General features: G+C 49.9%; 1 protein-coding gene across 2 annotated transcripts in view; it reads left to right on the forward strand.

Moving 5' to 3' along the window:
• LOC148016291 (uncharacterized) overlaps window positions 1-21959 on the forward strand; it is a 40419-nt gene that overhangs the window by 12627 nt on the left and 5833 nt on the right. Inside the window, exons 4-7 of one of the 2 annotated variants that reach the window (XM_087664579.1) lie at window positions 4437-4635; window positions 4848-4933; window positions 5202-5292; window positions 5419-5538. In XM_087664579.1, the coding sequence (XP_087520705.1) occupies window positions 4437-4635; window positions 4848-4933; window positions 5202-5292; window positions 5419-5538 (496 nt within the window). The remainder of the gene's footprint in view (window positions 1-4436; window positions 4636-4847; window positions 4934-5201; window positions 5293-5418; window positions 5539-21959) is intronic. The other variant, XM_087664580.1, reaches the window with a different exon arrangement.

Genomic DNA, 21959 nt, shown 5'->3' on the forward strand with positions numbered 1-21959 from the left:
TATAGACTATGATGAGCATTATCATTGTATTGTACTAGATCATCCATGATCTTAGAGAAGGTGTTAGGAGATTAGTCATCTCATGAGTGAGTCTAGGTGTGCTTTAGTGGGCTTGGGACAACATTTTATTTATGTGTTTTTTTTAAATACCTGATTTATTCTGGCCAACTTGATTGTTGTATTATTATTCAATTCGCTGACTTTTTGCTGATTGTGGCCTATGTATGGGCCTCCCTCTGTCTCCTAAAACACATCCTTTCTCTCCTACAATATAGTCTCTCCATCTTATCATTTAAATTTTAAATTTCGAGCTCTTTTTTTCCCCATAGTGGGTTCAAGTTCCCTCATACACACACACACACACGCGCGCGCGCGCGAGTAAAGCTCTTTCTCTACCTCAAGCTCTCAAGGTCTCTTCCCTTTACTTTGAAGCTCTCTCCTACTCCCTCAAGCACTAAATTTTTGAACTAAATTCTCTAAATGTTTAAGTGTATTGTTTTTGTCTCAACCTTAAGCATAGGCCTAAAAATTATGTGTGTACTACTTTTGCATCAGATGTAGCATCGAACATATATCCAAGGTTTTTTAGTTAAATTAGAATTGTACTAACATCATACAATACTAATTGGTGTCAAAAGACGCGGATCTAGAGCATAGTAAAAGCTATGGCGGATGGAATATGAAGACCAAACTCATGATGACATAGACAAGTAGAGACCGACTGTTACACAAGTGAATTAGGTTCCAAGTTGGCAGCTTGCACTCATAAACACAATCTTGTGTTTTGGACTGACAAGTACAAGACTGATACTAATTGATAAGGAAAAGCATCATCATGTATTCATTCATATGTTAAAGTGGTAGTCAGGCACAATGCTTTATAGTTGTTGGATGGGTAGTAGTTTCCCTCTCTATGCATATGGGATTCAGTCTGCCTACATGTCTTAAGCCCAGAATTACCTCATATAAAAAGGATACATTAGGTGTGATTGCAAATATCTCAACACCCCTCCTCAATCACAACCAGAAAGTATAAAGTGTGTAGAGACTTTAGTGAGAGCAACACTTGTAAAGTATGGGCATACCATAAACATGGCCAAACACCAGAGGCTATCGCAAAACAAGCTAAGTGTGGGTACCACAAACATGGTGGACGTCCAGAGGCTGTAACAGGGGCCTCACAAAGTGTACAGAGGTTGTAGTACAAGGCTACATGAGGAGTTTACAAGCTTATGATAGAAGCATTAGGGCTTTAGACATTACAAGGCTAAAAAATTCTAGTAAAAATTGGGTCAAGGACACACAGGCCCTTGCGGTTTTCAGCATTTCTTTTTACATAGATCTTCAATTCATTGCAGGTCTTCTTGTCGATATAGTCCAGCTTGCTCTTTTTGATCTCATACTTGTACTTCACTTTGCTCTTTTGGTCTGCATGATTGATCTTTTTCTTCTTCTTCTTCTGCTCTGCTTTGACTTTGCTTGCATTAGTTGCATTGGTCTTCATGTCCATGTCTCCCTCAAGCAAAGGAATCAACATTTTTGAGGAAGCAAAGATGTCTTCAAAGTCTTCTAATGAGCTGGAGTGTAGACAGCTTCATTTACTCTTGCAAGTAGAATAGAAAATTTTCCAGTATAGTATAAATGAGTAACAATAATCATGTTACTTCTCCTGAATGAGTTCCACATTAAGGTCTTCATAATTTCCATTGAAAATCGGTCTTGAAACTCTGAAACTTTTCAGCTATAGAGTTAAAAACTAATGTGTCAAAAGACACAAACAATGGTAGTGTGAAAACACACTATGTAGGTACTATGCTTGAACTTGATGTTGAGCTTAAATATCTTGTTGCTTGCTCCAAATCTTTCAAGTCTGTAAGATTTCCCCTCCTTACTGATTTGTTGGTCTAGTTAGGCAGTAGACTTGAGTGGCAAGAGCTCTAGTGAGCTTGAGAAAGTGTAAAGGATGAAATTTGGAGCTTTGGCTATGGAGTCCACACTCTAGGGTTTGCAGCCTTTCGTCACAACTGTGCGTGGAGTGGACGATTTGGTCGAATCTCTGGTGTAGAGGTAGCTTAGGTAAGGGGCTATCAAAGCCCTATGGTTCCAGGACAGGGCACACAGCAAGCGGAGCACACAACCGCATGACCAGTTTGTAGGCGCATAAATGGATAACGAAGCGCAATCTCCAGAATGCCGAGCAGGACGATGACCAATGTCATGCTGTTATGTGATAGGCAGTAGTGGCCATAGCCAGGGAGCAATCCCCTAGAAGGAAGCAAGTGGAGTTATGCCCTGTAGGGGAAGATCAAGAAGCTCAATTAGAGGTAGGTACAAATCTGGCTATGGCAGACATAGAACAGAGCCTGAGAAATTTGATAATGCTAAGCTTGTGGCAAGGCAATGCTAATGTTTCAAGTGATACAAAAAAGCTTCAATAGTGGGAAACACTTCTCCAGAAGGAAGCTCAGTAAGATTTGGCCGGTAGAGAGAGATATGAGAGCTTCAAGAAGCAGGTAGGGTACTGCTAGCTATGGCTGCCACAAGGTCAAGTGGAGAAGGAGTGAGAGATGAGGTCCTGGACTTGTTTTGAGTTGGACTAAGCTCAAGCTGAGCTAGATGAGAGCGAAATGGAGCTGTGCCATGCTCAGCTGCGCTCTAATACCATGTCAAAAGACGCAGATCTAGAAAATGGCAAAAGCTATGGTAGATGGAAGATAAAAACCAAACTCATAATGACATAGACAAGTAGAGACCACATGTTACACAAGTGAATTAGGTTCCAAGTTGGCAGCTTGGACTCATAAACACAACTTGTGTATTGGACTGACAAGTACAAGACTGACACTAATTGATAAAGAAAAGCATCATCATTCATTCATTAAAGTGGTAGTCAAGTACAATGCTTTATAGTTGTTGGATGGGTAGCAGTTTTCCCCTCTGTGCATATGGGATTCAGTCTGCCTGCATGTCTTAAGCCCAGAACTGCCTCATACAAAGAGGCTACATTAGGTGTGATTGCAAATATCTCAACAATTGGATGCCATCGGATGTGACAACCTTGACTACCACTAAGAGGGTTGTCTATGGATGGTGCTCTCCTTGAGATATGTCCAAACCAAAAAGTGCTGACAAAATCACTTGTAGATAGTGTGCACAGAGACAGCCCTTAATGCACATAGATATTTCTCTTTCGCGATGTGTTAACCTTTCTCTATACTATAAAACACACACGTGCACATGCACACACAAAATTGGTATATCCACAGACAGATATACATATGTATACAGTGCCATTTCCTATTGGGACCAAAACTCTGTTTCAAGCATTTCCCTGCCATTTCGGAAACCCCAAGAAACTATGATGACAAGCAACACAATCCATATCATAAATCACAGATACAAACCATACCAACAAGGCGTGAGGCATAGGCTCCATGTGTTGGCCTCCAGCACACTTGTCTTTAATCCTCCAATGGCTAAGTGAATGAATGTGGAGAGGAGAGCTCACATGTTTAGTGTGAAAGGAGCTAGTCGGCCATTCTGGACATCTCCCTAGAAGACACAGAGTCGGCCTTTAAAGTGCCACTAGGTCACTCATAAAATGGCTACAGAAATACACAGTCATATATAAGCCAATAAAAGGCTGCACATACACATGATATGCATAATGCTAGCATTGGGTCCCCATACAGTGTTCGTTTCAACCAAATAGGAGGTCATATACACCACATAGGCACAAGCACAATAGAGCAAAAGAAACTATGAACTGTAATCTGTCGGTCTGTTTCTAGCTCAAATTGACAGCTTGTATGGTTTGAGTAGTGTTAGCCATCACAGCAGACTCGCACACATTCACGTGCAGGTCCTGGGATTGTAGATCTATGCTGAGGATGTGGCAATAAACTGTCAGAAACCTCGCTGTTGGGTGGTGGAATGTGTTCTTCCTTGTGCCCCAACAGGGACTAATTTGCAGAATTTGAATCATAGAAGCTGTGAAGCTAAAAGTTAAAAAGGTCGAGCAGTAACCAAGGGGGTCCATTGTGTAGAAGGAACTATTGAGCAGCCAGGGAGCAATTCACAGCAATTGGAGAGAATGATGCTGTGAAATTTTAGTGCACTAGGCATATGTTGAAGAGGATAACTACCTTTAATTATTGTTTGTATGTCACTCTTGTATACAGAGTCAGTAATGCAGATATGGCTGCTCTTACTCAAGTTGAAACCAAAGGTTTGGCAATAGCTTTGTCCTGCATTGTAGACATTAGGTTCAGACCCAAAGATCTATTAGTAATATACAGTAAAAGTTTGGGGAGTAATTCTCATAGCAACATTTAAGGTCTGTAGTTTCATTTCAGGAATACATGTGAAGGTATTTTTCCTTTTTCTCATGCGTTGCTTTCTGATTTATTGTGGATAATCATCTGTCATGTCTTTAGCTTGATGGAGGAACGATTACAAGTTATTGACTCAGCTCACAGGTTTCAGGCAGTCTTACACTTGCGGACAGGTGATTCAACATTCAGTATTGTTGAGGCCAACCAATTTAAACACCTAAGCCATCTCTCTCTCTGCTTCAGACAGGGGAATGACTCCACCATCAAAATTTATTTGGCTGGTCGCCTGGCAGAGTTTAAGGTCAGTCCCATAGCTAGCAGCACATAAATACGATTGCAGGAACCATGGATTGAATTCTAACAAATGAACAAATCAATTTATGTTCATTGATGTTTGAAATGAAATTCATCACATGAAAATGACCACCTTCAACAAAGCCGGCTAACTTTAGACAGTATTGGTATCTCTGCTCATTCTGAAACACAATTTGACACTGCAGTGCATTTTGACAGACTGCAAATACTGATCTACATGAAAAGCTGAGGAGAACACTACTGTCATTGGAAATGGCGTTACGAGACAATGGTAACCTGAGTAGGTAATCGCCAGCTTTAGTTCAGCAAGTCATTGCAAACTGTAGTTTCTTAAGTTTGGTAGATACAAACTCATTACAGGTCTGCCTTAAGACACTGACTTGTTACTTATAAGCATAGCAAACACTATACATATTACACTGCTGACAAAGTTGACAAAATAGATAGAACCCATTCATTATGCAAACTTTGCTCCTCATCATTCTTAATACTCTGATGATGCAAGCTTAGACAAACTCTTCAATGATGCCCTCATTTTGTTGGATGACACAGTGAACTTGCTGACCTGAGGGAGAACAACTCTCGCACAATGAACCAGCTGAAAACAGAATATGCGATGGAGATTGCTCATGAGAAAGAAAAGGTTTGTTTTGTTATAAATGTATAGAGATGGAACCCAAACTATTGTCAATAATGGACCTTGTAACCGGAGCAAATACATCACTGCAAATCATTGACATATTGGTCATAAATAAGCTTCCTTGCACAGGCTACGCGTGACTTTTTTGAAGCTAAGGAAAGATTTGAGAAAGAACAAGCAGAGCTGGAGAACCGCCTCAGACAGCAAGCTGAAGTGCACCAATATCAACTTCTTGAACTTGAGAAGCAGGTAAACAGAATCAAATATGTGAAGAGCCTTCAGGTTAAAGGTTGTTACATTAATCTGCTAGATAAGTGGGAGGCATTTTGAACCAAGGAAAAATCTCAATGTGAAGAAAAAAGTGAACAGAAGTTCACAATGTTTTGTGATTTGGGCGCACACTTCCTATCAAACTTCCTTGACACATACTGAACATTATTCATGTGCTCTCTCTCTCTCTCTAGACTAAAAAGTTCATCCACATCAAAGCAACCAGCATCAGACATGGGAGATATATGATGGATGGAACTGGATGGAGATACTGCTAATGAGAATTCATCTCCCCTATAAATAGGAATAAGGAGGGAGTAAAGCATCAGTGCCACATGAGAAAGTTCCAATAGAGATGGGAGCTCCACCGGTTATAGTGGATGCCCTCTTCTAGATAGTCACCTTCATACATAGGCTATGGAGGCCCAACCACAAATATTCCAAGCTTGCACTTGAGTTATCTAGGCCGCTTGTGGCATAGGGTGATACAGAGTGCTGGTATACCCATACTAGCATATGATTATAGTTACATGGCGTGCATATGGATCATCTCTGTGAGCTCAACAAGAAATTAGCAATATCATTATCCAACTACACACAGCTCGCACGTGGGTCACATGACCAAGCCCTAGGGACAAATATGGTTTTCTATTGTGAGCAGACTTCTCCAACTATCTTTTGAACAGCCCGCCTATGCTCCGCATACAGCCCATCGGCCCCCCGCCTTGCCACCCCAGCCTGTGGCACTGTTTTCATCGCCTGCGGCCCCCCTCCCCCCCCCCCCCCCCTTCCCCTTGGCATTGTCTCCATCGCCTGCGGTCCACTATTTTGAAAACAGCATATTTCCCCTCCCCTCCCCCTCCTCGCCATCGACTCCCCCCCCCCCGGTAGCACAGTAGTGTGATAGGTAGGTTCCTAGCAGAAACGTGCAATGGAAACCTCTGGTTAGACGACGGCACATTCTGCGAGTGCCCCCCAGTCAAACACCTTGCGCATCATCCTCTCTGAGGAACAGCTCTTGGCCGTCCATGCCACAGAGCTAGGGTTGAAAGAAACGAGGTCAGGTCGTTGGACACTCCCCATCGAGGACCCAGCTGCAGGATTGGCTCCACTCCACACTGCATATTGGTACAACGCAGATCGTGGAGGTAGTCCTCATGGGCCGAGGGATCTTCATGGTTCGACTCACCTCCATGCAGATGCAACTCGTGAGTTAGTGGAGAGCGTGCCCTATGCATTCACGAAGGGGGTCATCTACATGGTTCCTTGGAATAGCGGCTTCACAGTGGAGACATTTGCACTCCACAACAGATTTCTCATATACCCGGTCACCTTACTTTTCCCCGGACTAACCGCCAGTTAGTCGACGACTTTGGATTGCTCTTTAGCACAGTTCTTCCTGCCTCCTTCGCAGATGCAGTGACAGCCGCACGAGTCCCAAAGGTACGAGTAGCCGTCAAAGACACAAAGAGTATACCAAAGTTCCTAGAGATTGAGGCAAGAGGTCACTTCTTTAGGCAACAAGTCATTGTGATTGGGCAACCAAGGCAGTGTCTGCGCTGCCATGACTTTGGGCATTAGGCAGTAGATTGTACGCGTTTCAGAGCCAAGGCAGCTCTGTTGACAGGTCCGTAGGTGGACGCTGACAGCTTCACACAGGTCCAAAGACAACAGAGAGGGAGACCGGGGGGGAGGTGCAGCTAGCTCCTCAGACGCAGCCTCGACAGTAGGGAGCAGGAGGGCGAGCAACGCCCCCTCAGCAGAGCACTCCACAGTTCCCCTCCCCCCCTCCCAACCCGGCAAAACCATAGTCCCCCACCACAGCCACCACCCGCGCCATAGATTACCTCACCTAAGATCTCATAGCCCCCACATCCACCTCCCCCACCTCCCAGGCTCCCCCCATTGACCCTAACTCACATCCCCCCCTTCCAGGGCCAGCAGCGCCCCCCCGCCCCCCCCCCCGCCCCCGCCGCCCCCTCCCTCCCCCCCCCCCCCCCCCCACCACATCCGCCACGTACCTTTGACCATCCCTCGATCCTCTTTTCCCCCACCACCTCCCCTGTCGAGCACCCCCCTTGATCCCCATCTGCTTCAAGTGATCCCCCCCAGACCCACCCCCCCTCTTCCCACAGGAGGTGATAAGCCACACATGCCTACATCCTCCTCACACCAGCAGTTTTCCCCCTGCCACACAGCCACCAGCTCATCTAGCCCTACTGCTCATTACACTTTCCCGATACAGGCACAACCGTTGCCATAGGAGTTTTTCCGCAACGGCACATGGTCCTACCTGAGAGTTGCAGAGCGTGGAGAGTTTCCACTACCTCTAGAGGTGGGGATCTTCGTGGTTCGCAAGTCAAGGAGGGGCAAGGTCCATCTACTAGCACCACCGAATGGACCAAACTACGCTTTTTTACTCCAGTCCTTTCACTCAAGGGATTGGATGACGACACAGATTGAGGAATTGAAGAGTCAAGTGGTGGACCATATCTCCTAGTGGATGGGAGGAGGACTAGCACTGTTTGCACAACAGTGGCCTGGTTGTATAATGGACATTAATTGGTGGGTTGGTGTTGAGGTCCCACAGTTGAGCATTATCTTTTGAGCCCCTTCACATTGGAGTGCTCCAAGGGATGTGATCAAGTAGTCCTTGGCACAGGCAGCCCGTTTCTACCAGTGTACAGAGTCACGACTCTCAGCATGGCTGATAGATGCATTGATAGTACCGCCTGGAGCATCTAGCACCCCTATGGTCCACGGCCGAGGGCCACATTGGGGGACTGGAGTTCGCCATCCAGACCTGCAACAAAGCATACTTGCATGACCCATAGTTTTTCCTCCTCATCAGCAGCCTCCACACCGAACAAATGCCTGTTTGGTCAATTGCAAGTTTCTCCATGAGCTTACACCTTGCATCCTGGAATGTGAATAGTCTCCACTATAGTGGGGCACGCTGTTCCAGGAAGTTGATTGTTCGGCAGGAGCTGTAGCTTGCCCTTGCTGGACGAATTGACATCTTACTACTACAGGAGCACAAGCTCACTCCCACCCGAGCCTTCCAGCAGGTAGGGAATGTACTTTTGGGCAGCTCGCACACTTACTGGGAGCACGCCATAGGTGCCCATGGCAGGAGTGGAGGCATATGCACCTCTATTGGCCCGAGTCTCACTGCTTGTGTACAAGACCATGGGATGATAGTGGCAGGGAGGGTTCTATGGATCAGATTGGATATTGGGGACTCGTGCCTTGGAGCCCTCAATATCTATGCCCCTACGGAGGTTAGGGCACGCAACAGGTTCTAGGTGGAGATCGCGGAGGGACTCCCAGAGGTGGACTCCTGGATCGTTGGAGGAGACTTCAACAATCTGGAGGCTTTGGAGGACCAACAAGGCAGAGGCAGGAACTACCAAGGCATGGCCGCGGAGGAGCAAGAGACATGGGAGGTCTTTCTATTGGCAGTAGGAGCACGCAATGCCTGGAGAGACCCTGCCTTCCATAGGAGGGAGAGTTCGCTAAACTTCTCTTAGGGATACAGGCGGCTAGGTGGAGCCTTGCTAGAGCGGTTGGACAGGTTTTATGTGGGAGAGTGGGGAGGCTCTCGGGGAGGCTAGATTGGGCAGTTGGCAGGTACCACGTTGTCCGATCATTGTCCGGTTCTCCTGACACTAGATCCCCCAGCATCTGTCCTAGACACGCGATCCTGTCAGATCCCTGACTCGATCTAGAGGAGGGCGAAGGTAGCGAGACAAATAGAGCAGATTTGGACCAGGGAGTGGGGCAGGAGGGACTGGATTGCAAAGGAGGTGGCAAAGGTCCTAGCCGAGTCGAGCAGAATATGCCAAGAGGTAGCCATACAGGCCAAGCAGCAGAGCTGCGAGGAGGAGAGAGCACTCTGGTGCGACCTTGCAGCCACACAAAGATTATTACAGGAGGCACCAGGGGATCCCACCCTTCACGCACAAAAGGTGCACACACAAACAACCATTGCTGGTCTAGAGGACATGCACTCAAAGTTCTCTTTCCACACCTCGGCAGCTTTTTGAACGCGAAAAGGGACACAATGTGCAAGGAATTTTTCCAGGTGCACCAATCTCGCACCTCAGGAGAGCAGATACGCAGCCTTCGAGATCAGTATGGGAGGATTTGTTCTAGCCTCAATGAGGTGATGGAGATTGCCACCGACTACTACAGACGCCTTTTCCAGTAGGAGATAGCCTCAACTAGAGGACAATGATGTAGGCAGCAGGTTTGAGATCACATCTCGTCCCTTGTCACAGAGGAGATGGGACGCTCCCTCCTAGTCCCCTTCAAAGAGAAGGAACTAGAGGAGGCTTTCCATACACAGGATGGGCAGAAATGCTCGGGAGAGGATGGCCTCTCTAAGGCCTTCTTCACTGCCTACTGGGAAGTGGTGAAGGACCCCTATTGGTGGCCTTCCAGGAGATTTTCACTTTAGGACAAATGCCAGGGAGCCTTTCGGCAGGCCTTATCAGTCTTTTCCCCAAAGGGGGAGACCGGTTGGAGCTTTCTCAATGGAGAACGATCACCTTATTGTCAATGGCCTATAAGGCACTAGCAAAGATGATTGGTAGGCGATTACGCCCCGTGCTTCAGATATCATCCATGACACACAGATAGGCTTTGTCCAGGATAGGAGCATCTTGGACAATGTATTCACCTTCTTTGAGGCGACAGAGTGGGCTCAACACAATGGTCAGAGACTGGCCGTACTACTCTTGGATTTCGAGAAAGCTTATGATAGGGTGGATTGGGATTTCCTAGAGGGCACCATGGTGAGACTGGGTCCCCCCAGGCTTGGATTTGCGGGGTCTCCGCACTTTACAGTGGCCACCAGCAGGGTCCTCATAGGTGGTAGGCGAGGGAAGGAGTTTTAGCTGGAGAGATCGGTCCGACAGAGCTGCCCCCTGGCCCCGTACCTATTCTTACTCTTTGCAGAGGCGATGTCCCACTTCCTCAAGTCACGTGTGAGTGGATTACGTGGCCTTTGACTTCCAGTGAGAGAGAAGACTGAGTTGTTAGACCCAGTATGCAGATGATACAACACTCTACATAGAGGACGATGAGTTGATGCTGGAGAGAGGCTGGCTGGCTCTTGAGATGTTCTGTTCTGTAGCGGGAGCAAAAATCAACTGCCGAAAGTCGGTTGGTTTCCTCACAGACCTGGGCTCTAGCACGGAGTGGGGCGTCCACCTAGGATTTAGAGAGGTGAGCAGAGGGCAGACCGTCCGGTACCTAGGGTTCCAGGTGGGACTCGACATCACTCTTGCCTGACAATTTCTTCCAGTCCTCGACTCTATTCGGAGGAAGTTGACCTACTAGAGCACAACTCTCCTCTCACTAGCCGGCCGAGAGCCCTAGTGGTTAACCGGGTTCTCTTAGTGACAATCTAGTACATCGCCTCGTGTTGGTAGCGGAAGCAAAAATCAACTGCCGAAAGTCGATTGGTTTCCTCATAGACCCACGCTCTAGTACGGAGTGGGGCGTCCACTTGGGATTTAGAGAGATGAGTAGAGAGCAAACGCTCCGGTACCTAGGGTTACAGGTGGGACTTGACATCACTCCCGCCCGGCAGTTTCTTCCAGTCCTCGACTCTATTCGGAGGAAGTTGACCTACTGGAGCACGGCTCTCCTCTCACTAACCGGCCGAGAGCCTTGGTGGTTAACCAGGCCCTCCTAGCGACGGCCTAGTACATCGCCTTGTGTTGGTGCTTCTCATCATCTTGCGTAGTGCAGCTTCGCTGCCTAGTGCAGAACTTCCTTTGGTTTGGGTCAGACGACTCTAGGGATTCCAGGGCCAAGGTGGCATGGGCGACCATCATACGACATCGGTCAGAGGAAGGGCTTGGGATGTTTTTTTTTTTGCAAATAAAATGTGGGTAATTATATTACTCAAAGAAACTTATTACAACGGAGTGCTCATGCTCAACAGACTAGCTGGAGCCGATGCAGAAACACAAATACATCATGAATACAAGCCTCTTAGGGCACTCTAGGGGGAATGGTATATCGCCATCTGAGGCTGCCTGCCTGCATCACGAAAAACAGGTCCTGGCCGCCCCAAGTATGCATGAAGTGACCACAGAGCTCCTGATGAACCCTAGACTCACCCTGCACCTGATCCCAACGGCCGCGGAGGGAGTGGATGATGGAGGTCCAGAGCTCAGCTAGGGTCGCCTATGCTGAAAGAGTCTCTCCGCCGAAAGTCTCCTGATACCATGCCTTCTAGATATGCCATCCAGTAAGACTCCCTATGATTTCTCATACCTCAGAGCGGTCTGCTGTGGGCTCCAGTACCTGGCGGATGGGTAGAGCCTCCAAACCGACCATTGTGCACGACCCTGCTTCAATGATGAATATCATGTTCAGCATCCCGGCCTCATACAGAAGGTGAGGACCCTGGCTGACTGCCTGCCAGCAGAAAGCTCCCCATGAGATACATTCAAGGCTGGGTGCTATACGGCGGAGGATGCGGCATGCTCCTCTCCACACGAGCTACGCCTCCTCACATGACCAAAGGCAGTGCTTTGGGGTTTCCAAAGGCTACTGTGTGCAACGCTTACTACCTCCCTCCTTTTGCAACTGGGCAAGATAACTTCCCACCGCCAAGCCTCCATGTGCTACCAGCCATAAGAAATACAATACCCTCCTTGGCCTCCAACTATCCCATAGGGGGCACCAGAAGGTCCGTCGGAATGGCTCCGTGATGCTGTGCTCCGCCCAGTGCCTGCTACGTGACGGTGCCCAATCCATATCCTCCTACATCAGTACGTGTTTGCCAATCCTAGCAGTGTACTCTAGGAACCTTGGTGGCTTCATGGCGAGTGCAGTGGTCGGCCATAGCCACTCTCTTGGATCCCACTCCAGCTCATCAAGTGGTCTGTCCTCCCAGATCCAAAGGCGCCACTCCTTGAGCTCCTTCCAGAAAACATAGGGATCCAATCGCCATGTCTTCCCCTGAAGGCCCACCACCTGAATCCTCCTCCATGAAAGGGTAGCCATCCCCTCATCCTACTGCCCTTTGTCAAGGGCCAGACGCCCCTCCTAAACGGTGAAGAAAGTTCCTTGCGGGGGGCCGCCCACTCTGCCTACTACCTGTAGGGGGATACGTGCTGGTGAAAACCTGATAGCCCATACCTCCCCAGGCTCTATCCGCACTCGTATCGGGGGAGCAAGCCACTCCGGAGGTATTGCTGTATCTATCTCTCTTCGCCTCAACTCCACTCCTCTCTGGTAGCCTGAAACTCGCTGCAATACCTCCTCGTCTGCCATCCTGTATACCTCCCGCCATGTCCTGATGATACGAACCAGGCCGGCCTCCCAACGGCCTCCCAACCAGCCCACTGAATGTGGGGGCGCTCACCAATCTGTGCCCCTTCCCGATCTTTGACCTGGGGATTCCATATCACCAGCTAATGGTCTATCTCCTCCTGGCAGCCTGGGGGGCTCTGGATTAGGGCCTTATGGAGGCCGTGCCACACGCGGACTAAGCTGCGTAGGAAAGGTGATCTGGGGGGGGTGACTTGGGCTGACGTGAAGATCCATCTCAGGGACGGCCTCCACTCACCGCCAAGCCTTAGTCTACAATCCTGAAGACCCTCCTACAATAGGACCTTCTAGGTTTGCCCTCCAGGTGTGAGGCCACGGATAACTAGCTTGCCCAAGAGGGCCATACTCTGAAACTCTGGGTCTATGATCCCAAGTCCTCCCTCTGACCGATGCCGTATGATGGTCGCCCATGCCACCTTGGCCCGGGAATCCCTGGAGCCGTCTGACCCGGACCAAAGGAAGTTCCGCACTAGGCGGCGAAGCTGCACTACGCAGGATGAGGAGAAGCACCAACACGAGGCGATGTACTAGGCCGTCGCTAGGAGGACCTGGTTAACCACCAGGGCTCGGCCGGCTAGTGAGAGGCGAGCCGTGCTCCAATAAGTCAGCTTCCTCCGAATAGAATCGAGGACTGGAAGAAACTGCTGGGCGGGAGTGATCTCGAGTCCCACCTGGAACCCTAGGTACCGGACGGTCTGCCCTCTGCTCACCCATCTAAATCCTAGGTGGGCGCCCCACTCCGTGCTAGAGTCCGGGTCTGTGAGGAAACCAACCGACTTTCGCCAGTTGATTTTCACTCCCGCTACGGAACAGAACACCTCAAGAGTCAGCCTCACTCTCTCCAACATCAACTCGTCGTCCTCTATGTAGAGTGCTGTATCATTTGCATACTTTGAGTCTAGCAACTCAGTCTCCTCTCTCACGGGAAGTCAAAGGCCGCGTAATCCGCTCACACGAGACCTCAGGAAGTGAGACATCGCCTCTACAAAGAGTAGGAACAGGTACGGGGCTAGGGGGCAGCCCTGTCGGACCGATCTCTCCAGCCGAAACTCCTCCCCTCGCCTACCATCTATGAGAACCCTAATGGTGGCCGATCTGTAAAGTGCGGCGACCCTGCGAATCCAAGCCTGGGGGAAATCCAACCTCACCATGGTGCCCTCTAGGAAATCCCAGTCCACCTTCTCATAAGCTTTCTAGAAATCCAAGAGTAGTACAACCAGTCTCTACCCACTGTGTTGAGCCCACTCTGTCGCCTCAAAGAAGGTGAATACATTGTCTAGGATACTCCTATCCTGGATAAAGCCTGTCTGTGTGTCATGGATGATGTCTGGCAGCACGGGGCGTAATCGCCTACCAATCATCTTTGCCGTTGCCTTATAGGCCACTGACAATAAGGTGATCGATCTCCATTGGGAAAGCTCCAATCGGTCTCCCCCTTTGGGGAGAAGACTGATAAGGCCTGTCGAAAGGCTCGTGGCATCTGTCCTGAAGTGAAGATCTCTTGGAAGGCCATCAGTAGGGGGTCCTTCACCACTTTCCAGTAGGTAGTAAAGAAGGCCTTAGAGAGGCCATCCTCTCCTGGGCATTTTTGCCCGTCCTGTGTATGGAAAGCCTCCTCTAGTTCCTTCTCTGTGAAGGGGGCTAGGAGGGGGCGTCCCATCTCCTCTGTGACAAGGGACGGGATGTGATCCCAGACCTGCTGCCCACATCGCTGTCCTCTAGCTGAGGCTGTCTCCTGTTGGAAAAGGCGTCTGTAGTAATCAGTGGCAATCTCCATCACCTCATCTGGGCTTGAACGAGTCCTCCCATATTGATCTCGAAGGCTACGTATCTGCACTCCTGAGGTGCGAGGCTGGTGCACTTGGAAAAACTCCCTCACATTGTGTCCCTCTTCCGCGTCCAAAAAGTTGCTGACGTGCGGAAAGAGAACTCAAATGGCTTGTCCTCTAGGCCAGCAATGGCTGCTCGCGCTCGCACATCTTGTGCGTGGAGGGTGGGGTCCCCTGGTGCCTCCTATAGTAATCTCTGCATGGCTGCAAGGTCCCGCTAGAGCGCTCTCTCCTCCTCCCAGCTTTGTTGCCTGGCCTCTATGGCTGCCTTTTGGTAGATTCTGCTCGACTTGGCTAGGATCTCTGCCTCACTCCCTAGTCCAAAGCTGCTCTATCTGCCTCGTCACCTCCTCCCTCCTATAGATTGAGTCAAGGGTCCTACAGGATCGAATGTCTAGGACAGATGTTGGGGGATCTAGAGTTAGGAGAACCGAGCAGTGATCAGACAATGTGGTGCCCGCCAACCGCCCAATCTGGCCCCCACGAGAGCCTCCCCACTCTCCCACAAAAATCCTGTCCAACCACTCCAGTAGAACTCCACCTAGCCGCCTGTATCCCCAAGAGAAGTCCAACGACCTCTCCCTCCTGTGGAAGGCAGGGTCTCTCCACGCATCATGTGCACCTACTGCCAATAGAAATACCTCTCATGCCTCCTTTTCCTCCCCAGTCATGCCCTGATAGTTTCTACCTCTGCCTTGCTGGTCCTCCAAAGCCTCCAGGTTGTTGAAGTCTCCTCCAACGATCCATGAGTCCACCTCTGGGAGTCCATCCGCGATCTCCAGCCAGAACCTGCTGCGTGCCCTAACCTTCGTAGAGGCATAGACGTTGAGGACTCCAAGGCACGAGTCCCCAATATCCAGTCTGATCAATAGAACCCCCCTTGCCACTATTGTCCCGTGGTCTCGTACACAGGCGGTGAGACTCGGGCCAATAGAGGTGCATACGCCTCCACTCCTACCGTGGGCACCTATGGCATGCTCCCAGTAAGTGTGCGAGCTGCTTGGGAGTACCTTCCCTACCCGCTGGGCCTGGGAGAGAGTGAGCTTGTGCTCCTGTAAAAGTAAAATGTCGATCCGTCTAGCAAGGGCAGGCTGCAGCTTCTGCCGAACAATCAACTTCTTGGATCCATGTGCCCCACTGTAGTGGAGACTATTCACACTCCAGGATGCAAGGTGTAAGCTCATGGGAAAACCTGCGACTGACCGAACAGACATCTGTTCGATGTGGAAGCTGCTGATGAGGATGAGAAACTTTGGAGCATGCAGGTACGCTTTGCCGCAGGTCTAGATGGCGAACTCCAATCCCCCATGGTGGAACTCGGCCGGACCATAGGGGTGATAGATGCTCCAGGTGGTACAATCAATGCATCTATCAGCCATACTGAGAGTCGTATGTGGCAGATCACCTGCAATGGGTGCGGATCAGGGGGGGTGCTCGGCAGGGGAGATGGTAGGGGGAAAGAGAGTCAAGGGATGGTGGGATGGTCGGAAGTATGTGGCGGGTGTTAGGGGGGGGACTGGTGGCCCTGGAAGGGGAGGGCTGTGGGCCAGGGTCAGTGGGGAGAGCTTGGGAGGTGGTGGAGGGTGGGTGTGGGGGCTGTGGGATCTCAGGTGGGGTAGTCTGTGGCGCGAGTGGTAGCTGTGGGGGACTGTTGTCCTTCCGGGTGGGATGGGCAGGGGGGGCTGCGGAGTGCTCTGCCGAGGGGGCGTCACTCGCCCTCCTAAGCCTTGCTGTTGAGGCTGCGACTGAGGCGTTATCTACGGTCCCCCCTGCCGTCTCCCTCTCTGTTGTCTCTGGATCCGTGTGAAGCCGTCGGCGTCCACCTGTGGGCCCGTCACCGGAGCCGCCTTGGCCCCGAAACGCGTACAATTTGCTGCGTGATGTCCAAAGTCATGGCAACGCAGGCACTGCCCTGGTTGCCCAGTCACAATGACCTGCTGCCTAAAGGAGTGACCTCCAGCCTCAATCTCCAGGAACTTTGGTATGCTTTTTGTGTCTTTCACGGCCACTCGTACCTTTGGGACTCCTGCAGCTGTCACTGCATCCGTAAAGGAAGCATGGAGAACTGTGCCAAAAAGCCATCTAAAGTTCTCCACTAACTGGTGGTATTCTACCGCCAGTCCAGGAAAAAGTAGGGTGATTGGGTGTCTGAGAAAACTGTTGTGGAGCGCAAATGACTCCACTGTGAAGCCGCTATACCAAGGAACCATGTAGATGACCCCATTTGTAGAGGCATAGGGCGAGCTCTCCACCAACTCACGGGCTGCGTTCGTAGAGGTGAGTCGAACCATGAAGATCCCTCAGCCCATTAGCACTGCCTCCAAGATCTACGCTGTGCCAATGCGCAGCGTAGAGTGGAGCCAGTCCCGCAACTGGCCTCTCGATGGGGAATGTCCAACGACCTAACCAAAGATCGTTGTTTCTTTCAGCTCCAACTCTATGGCCCGGACGGCCAAGAGCTGTTCCTCAAAGAGGATGATGCGCAAGGTGTTTGACTGGGGGGCACTCATAGAATGCGCCGACGTGACCAGAGGTTTCCATCGCATCCCAACTAAGGACCTACCACTCACGCTGCTGCGCTATCGGAGCAGGAGGGGTATATTGCTGCAGAGGAAGGGAGCAACTGGAGGGAAGGAGAACCGATGGCAAGGGGGGGGGGGGGTGGGAAAAGCTTGTTTACACGGTAGGGGAAGTGTTGGACACTGCTGTAATCCAACTCATAGTGAGGTGGGGGGGGGGAGTGCGGAGGGGCTGGGAACCAGATCCTCAAGCGGGAGGACACATCGCGGGTCCAGGCGAGTGGGGAGGACAAGTTTCCAGGTGGGGGTGGAAATATCGTGTTTACAGCAGGGGAGGCGAGGCATGCAGGGGGAGGGGGGGGGGCAGAAGGTGTGGTGTTGGGCGGGGACTGACGAGGGGTCGTGTTGGGGGGGAGGAGTCGCGTTGAGGGAAGACGGATGGTGGGTCGCGCTGCGCGCTAGGGGGGAAGACAGGGGGTCGCATTGGGGGGAGACGGGGGACAAGCGGCACAGAAGGCAGGGGGGGATGGCGGGGAGCTGGCAGCGCACGCTACGGGTCAGCAGGGGGCGCATTGGAGATGTTGGGGGAGATGGAACAGCAGCGCGACGGTAGGAGCCGTTTACCTAGCAATTGTTGGGGCTTGGGATCATAGACCTAGAGTATCAGAGTATGGCCCTTCTGGGCAAGCTAGTTGTCCGCAGCCTTACACTGAGAGGGCAGACCTGGAAGGTCCTATTGCCGGAGGGTCTTCAAGAGTGTAGATCGAGGCTTGGCAGTGAGTGGAGGCCGTCCCTGAGATGGATCTTCACGTCAGCTCAAATTCCCCCCCCCCCCCCCCCCAGATCATCTTTCCTATGTAGCTTGCTCCGTGTGTGGCAGGGCCTCCGTAAGGCTCTAATCTAGGGCCCCCCAAGCTACCAGGAGGAGATAGACTGTCAGTCGGTGATCTGGAACCCCCAGGTCAGGGATCGGGAAGGGGCGCAGATTGGCGGGCACCCCCACATCCAATGGGATGGTTGGGAGACTGACCCGGCTCATACCATCAGGACATGGCGGGAGGTGTATAGGATGGTGGATGAGGAGGTGCTGCAGTGAGTATCAGGCCGCCAAAGAGGAGTGGAGTTGAGAAGGGAGATAGACGTAGCAATACCTCAGGAGTGGCTTGCTCCCCCCAATACGAGAGCCGATAGAGCCCGAGGAGGTATGGGCCGCTAGGTTCTCACCAGCAGGCATCCTCCTACAGGTGGTAGGTAGAGTGGGCGGTGCTCCACCTAGGACCTTCTTCACCATAGAGGAGGGGGGGCGTCTGGCCCTTGACAGAGGGCAGTAGGATGAGGGGATAGCTGTTCTTTCATGGAAGAGGATCAGGGTGATTGGTCTTCAGGGGAAGACATGGTGGCTGGATCCTTTTGTCTTTTGGCAGGAGCTCAGGGAGTGGTGCCTCTGGATCTGGGAGGGCAAGCCACTTGATGAGCAGGAGTGGGATTCGGGTGAGTGGCTATGGCCAGCCACTGCAGTCTCTAAGAAGCCACTGAGATTCCTGGAGTACATTGCCAGGATTGGTAGACACGTACTGATACAGGAGGATACGGATTGGGCGCCGTCACGTAGCAAGCACTGGGTGGAGGACAGCATCACGAAGCCTTTCTAGCAGACCTTTTGGCGCCGCCTATGGGACCGCTGGAGGTCGAGAAGGGTATCATATTTTCTATGGCTGGTGGCACATGGAGGCTTGGAGGTGGGAAGTTGGCTTGCCCATATGCAGAATGAGGGAGGTTGTAAGCACTGCACACAGCAAACTCTGGAAACCCCAAAGCACTGTCTTTGGGCATGTGAGGCAGCGCAACTCGTATGGAGAGGAGGATGCCGCATCCTTTGCCGTATAGCACCCAACCTTGGATGTATCTCGTATGGGGAGCTTTTCGCTGGCAAGCAGTCAGCCAGGGCCGTCACCTTCTGTATGAGGCCGGGATATAGGACGACACAATATTCATTATTGAGGCAAGGTCGTGCAGAGTGGTCAATTTAGAAGCTCTATCCATCTGCCAGGTTTTGGATCCCACAGCAGACCGCTCTGTGGGAGATCATAGGGGGTCTTACTAATTGGCATATTTGGAAGGCGCAGTGTCAAGAGGCTTTCGGCGGAGAGAGACTTTCAGTAGAGGTGACCTTAGCAGAGCTCTGGACCTCCATCATCCACTCCCTCCGCAGCCAATGGGATCAGGTGCAGGGCGAGTCCAAGGCTTGTCAGGAGCTCCGATGTCATTTCATGCGCACTTGGGGCGGCCAGGATTTGTTTTTCCTGATGTAGGCAGGCAGCCCCAGATGGCGATACACCCCCCCTCCGTGGCTTCTTGCCCTCGTCCCCCCAGACCGCCTTGAGTTGCTTGTATACATGATGTACTTGTGACTTTTATCAGCTCCAGCTAGTCTGTTGAGCATGAGCACTCCGTTGTAATCAATTTTATTATGAGTAATATAATCAACCACATTTTACTTGCAAAAAAAAACTATCTTTTGAAGGTTCGTCGTTGTTCGCCCAAGCTACATGGACGCCCACCACTCCCATGGAGTTAGATGTCATATTGGCTAGACTTGTGCATCTTCACACCAATCAAGGATAGAGATTAGTTGGCACTATTTCCATTGCCCCTAAGGAGTATCCAATTATGTTAGATGGAGAAGAGTTCGAGGAGTACTACATATGTTACTACCCGTATACTATGAGATTTGGGGATACTTCCATTGCTTCTTTTAGGATGGCTTTGATTCCCTAACCAAAGTGATGGACTTCTCAAATCAACCTTGCCTTGCACGCTCTCTCATTGAATTGTGCAAGTATTGAGATTACATTCTATGATCAAAGTAGGGGGTGAGTTCGACACATTGGTGACTTCAGAGCAAAAGTGACATCAGACATCACTGATCAAGGTGCATTTGGACCTACTCAATTGCCTTGTAAGAAGTCACCATAGATAGAGCAAGAGAGCTAGGTACAACATTGACACCCACGACCCATTGGACCATGATAGCCAAGTTGACCAAGTATTAGCATTTACTCACTGAATTTGATAGTGTTGGCCCACCAAAGTTAGATGATGACTAAGTCACATTAATGAATAGGCTACCACCCAAAGAATTCAACTTCATACAATAAATCATCTCGCAACCCTAGTTGTCCACATTCTATGAACTATAATATCAACTATTGTGGTACACAAGGTTGTTTGATTAGGTTCACAAGAAATCCCTTTTATCAACTTTAGAGGGGGTCCTTGTCTCTCCACTCCACAAAAGGGGAAGCAAGGGGGTGGAAAGAACAACATTAAGCCCTGGCAAAAGCCAAATAGTCATTTTGATCATGAATATTACTCAAGAAATAAGCATGAGTATATCACATGAGATCATATGGTATACATATCTCTACCTCGATGAAGATTCTCTATGAAAGGATTAGCATGCTAAAGATGTAGGATAGTAAGAGTAAAAATGTGCGCTAGAAATGGATACAAACTAGAGCATGCCTTGCTAGACTCTAGAGATGTGCAAGTGGGAAGATGAATATTGTCTTGATCTGGGTGATAGACATTTGGACCAAGTGAGACACTACACTCCATGATTTGCTAAACTAGAGGGTCTCATGGGAAAGTAGATTCAATTGCTTTTGGCTGAGCACTAGATATAGATTGCAACACAAGAGGAGAAGTCAACGATACATCATGTAAATCCTCAATGGAGGAATAGGAAGGATAGTGTCATGAGGATGTGAAATATTGATGCTTTGCTTAGCATTTGATTAAGTATTAATCATATGTGCAAATGTAAGATGGACATGTGATGTGCAAACTAGTTATTCCACAATGATGGGCCAAGGACCCTAAGAAGTCAATGGGTGTCAAAGGCAAACGTTGTAATAAGCTGTACCTAGCAAGTAATTAATCATATGTGCAAATGTAAGATGGACATGTGAAGGGGAAGCCCTAGAAGATTGATCACTTCAGTTGGAACTCTATACCTCTTCCCCATAATCATAATCGACTTGTGAGAGACACTATTGATCCATTGCTAAGGAAAGCCCAATTGTGCCATGGTAGTCTTCAAGAAGTCCCAATCCACCTTGTCATAGGTTTTTCCTAAGCCCAAAAAGAGCATTGCAACCCTTTGGTTGCTATGTGGGCCCACTTCATAGCCTTGAAGAGTGTCAAGATATTGTCCATGATGCTTCTGTCTTGGACAAGCTTGCCTTTGTGTTGTGAATGATGCCTGGGAGGATGGAGCAAAGTCAATTGCGAATCATCTTTGCCAATGCCTTATCGGCCATTGATAGTAGGCTGATCAGTCACCTCTAGGGATAAGCAAACAATTTGTATCCTCCCCGAGTTGAAGATGTCATAGAAGGCTCATAGCAAGGGGTTCTACACCTCTTTCTAGTAAGTGAAAAAAAGGCCCTGGATAGCCCATCCTCTCTTGGGCATTTCTACTAATCTCATGACTAGAAAACATGGAATGTCTCCTACTCGGAGAAAGGGGTGAGGAGTGATTGTCCCATGTCCTTTGTCACTAGGGATGGAATACAATTCCACACCTACTCCCTGTAGCACAGTACTTGAGCTGAGACTATCTCCTATTGAAAGAGCTATTTCTAGAAGGCAATGGTGAGCTCCATCACCTCCTCAAGGCAAGATCTCACTCTCTTGTAGT

This window comes from Lygodium microphyllum, chromosome 23, assembly GCF_053477565.2.
Source record: "Lygodium microphyllum isolate KBCC chromosome 23, Lygodium_microphyllum_v1.1.10, whole genome shotgun sequence".
In the NCBI taxonomy this organism is placed as follows: Eukaryota; Viridiplantae; Streptophyta; class Polypodiopsida; order Schizaeales; family Lygodiaceae; genus Lygodium; species Lygodium microphyllum.